Genomic DNA, 5,888 nt, shown 5'->3' on the forward strand with positions numbered 1-5,888 from the left:
ATTTGAACTTAGGTCTCATATTTTACATATTTAATAAAATCAATTAATGAGTTAAAATATAATACAATTAATATTAAAACATGACTTAAGAGTATAAAATGAAAATAATTTTGAAGGAAAAAAGTTAAGTTTCAAAAAAAAAACCACTCAATGAAAAATAAATGGTTATCATAAAATGCAAAAAAAAAAAAAAAAAAAAAAGGTCTTGCCCCCCACTGGGAGGTGCTTTAATAGAAGGCTAAAAGCGACCAAAATCTAAACCAATGTGGCACTATATGTACAAGTAAGTAACGCATTATCCTCTAAATTTCCTATTTACGATTGGGATTAAAGGACTTGCAACAAATCTTGTAAGAGCATACATAAGCAAATAAAATCCATAACAATATACAACTTTCGCTACAAGATGTACAACTCTCTAATGCATTACACACTCGGGACAATGCATTAGTCGGTTGTACTTGTTGTAACGGAAGTTGTAGATTGTCATAAACTACATACACTTAGGCAAACTAGTAAGCAGTAGTCGTGTGTTGAGATTCAGAGGAGGGTTGAAGCTGCACATGTGGGCAAATCCTATCAGGTTCGCCTCTTGTCCATAAATGTCTTAAATCACCTCTCTTCATTCCCAATGTTATAAAAGTCCCTGCAAATATTAAGTATAAATAAATCTGTACAAAAATTCTCTTATCATTCTTAGGGCTCCAACTAAACCTACCCAATGTGAAGGGAACAATGTAAAGCAAAGCTGGTTGACCATGTCCATCCATCAAGTTCAAAGCCACGTATGTAATAAGTAAACCTGCATGTTAAATTAAAATAATAATAAATTAATTGTTAAAAAAAATAATTAGCAAACTGTATGAATACAAGTTTGCGTACCTAACCCGTAAGCAATCATTGTCCATGAGAAATATCCGGTTCGAAGGCTCTTGCTGGACAACCAATCGTATCTGTAAATAAAGTCAACAAAACAATGTTTGACTTATACATTATTATAATCACTAATTGTATAATTGGGTAGATTTTTCAAAGTAGAACGGTGAATTGTTGTAACCTTAAAGAAAAGGCTACTAATAATCCTGGTAAAATGATATCCCCAAATCCAATGATGCTGTAGCCACCCCATGGATCAAACATCCTAGGGATTTTCAGCAGCATGGGAATCCCATCTTCACCACTGTTATCTCCACGAGCCACCTGTAAATTCATTAATAAATAATTAGTAATAATCTTCTAGTTTAAAACTCAAAATAAGAAAACTCACCACTATCATCACACTTTCATGGAACATCCATTTTGATACAAACACCCAGAAAATGTCATACAAGAACGCACAGCTCAACAAAACGGTTCCCACCTATATTCATCAAATAAAAATATTTATTAATTAATTACCTTAAAAGACGCAACACTTACTTAGAAAAAAAAAAAAAAAAACAAAATTTTGATGATTACCTTGAGATTAGGCACTTGGATTATCTGGATTACTGTGATAATCAACGCGACGCCCTGATGTAAAAATTGAGATAAAAAAAAAAAAGATTTTATTCTATGTAACTATTTCATCTCTTTCGAAGTTGCATATAAATTCAAAACATTTAAACGAAATATATGATATTAGATTGAACTTACAAGTATATCTTGGCCTATCCAAGCAAAAGAAAAACGGCGATAAACAGCCCATACAACAGCAGATGCAACACAGAATGGAGAAACACCTAGTGTTAAATACGATACTGCCCCTAGAAAAGGGATCTTCACGTATGTTTTTGCAGCTTGTTCAAATAATTTGAAACTGGATTTATTAAACTGTTAGTTCAGACTTTAATATCTATAAAACCATGTAAAATTGAAGAATACCATGACAATAAAGCCACCAAACAAGTTTGCAGACCCTGAGAAGTGAGAACAAACAAAAAGAGTGAATATAAAAAATTTTCCTTTTGTTTATAGAAAAGAAAATACACATTTTGATAAAAGCAAATAGCAGTGAAATTATTGTTATGAGATACCTCAGCACCACCAATGGCAAACAAGACAACCAAGACTTCAATAAACCCGTATGACATCCACTTGTAAAGCATAACTAAGAAACATGATGCAATCACAACAAACACAATTGCTGATGTGGTGTTGATCTCCACCACACCACTTGAATTTGAAACCTCCATATTCAAGTATTCATCAGAACCATCCTGTAAATTTCACATTCAAATCAGTCAAAGTCAAAAGTCAAAAGTCAAAAGTCAAAAGTCAAAAGTCAACCTTTAACAGTTTGTCCTGCTCAATGGCAGCTTCTCTAGCACTCCAGGCAGACCAGTAAGATGCACATAGTATGGTGCCAACAGCCATAAGCCATAAAAACACCTCAGCAACATCAACCAGTGGCCTCTTTGGAGAGTATAGCTGCACAAAAACTGAGAATAACACAAGTTACAATTATAACAAACCACCAAGCTTGCTACTACTAGTATTATTTAAGGTTGGTTTTCACTTTTCATCATCATTTATTAATCATCTTAATACACCTGTCCTTACCATTCAAGTTTTTCTGGAGATTCTGTTTCAAGCTTTCACCAGCATCTTGTGGAAGCATGACTACAGGGATGCCGATACTAACATCAGGTTCATCTGGTTCACACACCATCTTGAACAGTTCTAAACAAGAATCAACATTTATGAAGTTAACATATATGTATATAGTAATTATATAGTTTCTTTGATTGCTAAAATCCCCAATAAGCTAACATACCTGTGCCATTGTTAATGATGAGGATAGCTGAAGCACCAGCAGCTTCAGCAACATTTGCCTTGGTTGTAAAGCTGCAGTTCCCTCGATGCACAAGGATAGTTTCACCAGTAAGCTACAGAAAACATGATCATTTAGATCACAACAAAGATTTTAAGAGAGAGAGAGAGAGGAAGAAGAATATGAAGAAAAATAAACCTTGTTTTTAGGTGTTGTGCAACAGTCGGAAGGGTCTGCAAGCGCAATTTTGCTTTTATCGGCATCCTTCTCCTTTGATTCCAAGGTGGGACCAAATCGGGCACCAACACCGACGAACTCATCTTCTTCTCTATCATCAATCCAGGTTGGAACCTTCACCTGTTACATAACACAAAAAATCAGCAAATAAGTGAAAATTTGTACACCTGAATTCGGATTTTCTATATTTCATATGATTGAGCTTAGGAATTTCAGTTTAGGGTATGATTATGATTTTCTGAGATTTAATTTGACTCATTTTATCAACCTTCCATCTCAATCCAACTCTAATACCTTAACGTTTGTCCATCAGCCTTAGAAGAACTTCAATTATAAACAATAATTAAGTAAGAAAACTATAGCAATCACACAAATCACCGTACACGGCGTGACACCAACCTGCACATAGCGAAAGCTCACGAGCAAAAAAACAATAACAATAACACATGAATTATTACCAGAACAAAGTTGTTGTCACAGCCGGGTCTCGTAGGAGCAACATCATCATGGTGAACAATATCGCCGGCGAATACAAGAGAAACACTGGAAATTAGCGAAATTACAACCACCGCAAGCACAGCTCTGCTTGGTATCACTACTGCTGCCTCCATTAATTTTGTCCTTGGATCAGGTTTGAAAGCTATCAGTAGTAGAAGGAATCGGTTCAAGAAAACGTGAAGATTGGTGCTGCTTCGTTTTGGTTTGTCATGGTGCGGTGTGACGACGGTGATGACGATGGAGTAGGCGGCATAAAATGGCGAATATATACGTACGGAAAGCGCGTGTGAACGCTGATTTCCCTACTCCTTTTGTTACTTTCGTAACCAACCGCAACAATGGCATTTGAAATGTCGCTCAACAAATAATACATTTTTTTGGAATTTGCAAGTGGGTGTCATGAGTTTGTTAATAAAAAATTATTTCTATATTATCATGTGCCCGGTTTAAAAGAGAGTCGAAAATGGCTTTAAATGGGCGTGGAAATCTGCACCTACTTCTACTCAAGCCCAATCGGTATTAAGAGAACTTAATTCTATTTTATGTAACCATTATTTCATGTAAGGGAATGATATCTTCAGTAGTCATTAATTGTTCAAGCTCCGCCACTGCATGTTACAACTTATTCAGAGATTGAAGAGAGTAGTAACATCTTTACATGATCATCATTTGCTTTCCAAGTCGCGTAAGCCAAATTTTCTATTGTCTTGTTTTTTGTAGTTATTTGTAAGGGAGGACACGAGATCGATCCATTAAGATACCCTGATAGTTTGTTTGCCGACAAGAAGGGTTCCACCATAGTTTTCCAAAATTGATAATTCTCCCTTTTGAGAAGAATGGCCCAAAAGTGGGCTGATTGAGCAGATTTTTCTGCTACAGTGAGTGACGTCATGATGACTGCGAGATAAAAAACAGACTTAGATTGGATTGTAGGGCGCCAGAGGGAATTAGATCAATGGAATTTCAATCTGTGTCAAGACTTAGGGTTAGGGTCGGCTATTGAGGCTTTGATACCATATCAAACCTTAATTGATTAAGGTAATCTTTTTCTTATTACGTTGAATACAAGAGTACTATATATATATATATATATATATATATATATATATATATATGTGTGTGTGTGTGTGTGTGTGTGTGTGTGTGTGTGTGTGTGTGTGTGTGTGTGTGTGTGTGTGTGTGAAAAAATTTACAAAAAAAACTTGATTTTTTTTTCAACGAATTTTAACAAAAACCTGCGATTTTTTATAAAAAAAATTAGAAATTTTTTTTGTGATCTCTAAGTATTTTTTTATGCATTTTTATGATTTTTAGGTTTTTTTTTTGTTTTCTATAAAACATATATATATATATATATATATATATATATATATATATATATATATATATATATATATATATATATATATATATATATATATATATATATGAAACATATTTGCAAACCAACCCCTTAACTATCTACTATTGTTAAACATTGGTTTAATACAATGAATTAACATGAATTGAATTTTATTTTCATCCAATTATTTTATAAACTTTGTGTGAAGTAGAAGCTCCTCTAATCTTTGCTTTATTTCTTATGTTTTATATGAATTTGATTTAAAGACATGGGCATGATTAAACTCTCACCGGGGTATGAAAATTCTATGAACCTTCCCTCTTTATATTCAACACCAAGACTAGACGGCTAGGTTCCAGTTTACATCATTAACAATTATTCAATAATATTAACACATTTCGTTTTTCAAATCTAAATAACAAATAATTAGTAAAATATGTTATAATAAAAAAGTAATGATTATTTAATTTATGCATTACAAATCAACAAATAAAATTATATGAAAAGTACATTTGATATGTTTTAAAATAAAAATTCGTTTAAATTTATAATTGCTTGTAGTAGGTTAAAGTATACCTGTTTATTGTTTGTTTTTGAGTTAATTTGTATGTATACGTTTTAAAGTATGCAAAATTAATATTACTCTATTTATACTAATTTATTTGTAATGTATAAATAATAAAAAGTTATATTATTAAAAACATTCATAATATATATTTATATATATATATATATATATATATATATATATATATATATATATATATTTATATGATATATGTATACGTTTTAAAGTTTTAAAGTATGTAAAAATAATATTATTCTATTTATATACTAATTTATTTGTAATGTATAAATAATAAAAAGTTATATTATTAAAAACATTAATCATAAAAAGTTAACTGAATTCTAATATATAGATATATTTATATGATATATTTTAACAATAATTAGGGAAGTATCCCTGCTTTGCAGGGATCGAATTTGAATTCTACTGTTTTTTTATTACATGTTTATAGTTTCCAATCCTTTAAAGGAATGACGTAACAATCTACAAAA

General features: G+C 31.8%; 1 protein-coding gene across 1 annotated transcript; it reads right to left on the reverse strand.

The window, feature by feature from the left end:
* Window positions 1-188: 188 nt before the first annotated feature.
* Window positions 189-3,837, reverse strand: LOC145004623 (signal peptide peptidase-like 4). The gene is made up of 14 exons (XM_078963579.1): window positions 3,448-3,837; window positions 2,951-3,109; window positions 2,756-2,867; window positions 2,542-2,661; window positions 2,269-2,420; window positions 2,016-2,198; window positions 1,864-1,898; window positions 1,636-1,798; window positions 1,459-1,512; window positions 1,268-1,360; window positions 1,058-1,200; window positions 883-953; window positions 719-802; window positions 189-646 (listed from the first exon to the last, which is right to left on the reverse strand). Exons 1-14 carry the CDS (start codon window positions 3,598-3,600, stop codon window positions 513-515), a joined length of 1,656 nt encoding a protein of 551 aa, XP_078819705.1. The 5' UTR covers window positions 3,601-3,837; the 3' UTR covers window positions 189-512.
* Window positions 3,838-5,888: the final 2,051 nt, after the last annotated feature.

Source organism: Lactuca saligna, chromosome 7, assembly GCF_052625555.1.
Source record: "Lactuca saligna cultivar CGN05327 chromosome 7, ASM5262555v1, whole genome shotgun sequence".
NCBI classification, from domain to species: Eukaryota; Viridiplantae; Streptophyta; class Magnoliopsida; order Asterales; family Asteraceae; genus Lactuca; species Lactuca saligna.

Bases quoted from the DNA above. Each gene is read 5' to 3' on its own strand.
- LOC145004623 (XM_078963579.1), bottom strand. From the start codon at position 3,600: ATGGAGGCAGCAGTAGTGATACCAAGCAGAGCTGTGCTTGCGGTGGTT. The intron at 954-1,057 runs GTTACAACAATT...CTTTATTTACAG, and splicing joins TTAGTAGCCTTTTCTTTAAG to ATACGATTGGTTGTCCAGCA. The intron at 803-882 runs GTACGCAAACTT...TTTAACATGCAG, and splicing joins AATGATTGCTTACGGGTTAG to GTTTACTTATTACATACGTG.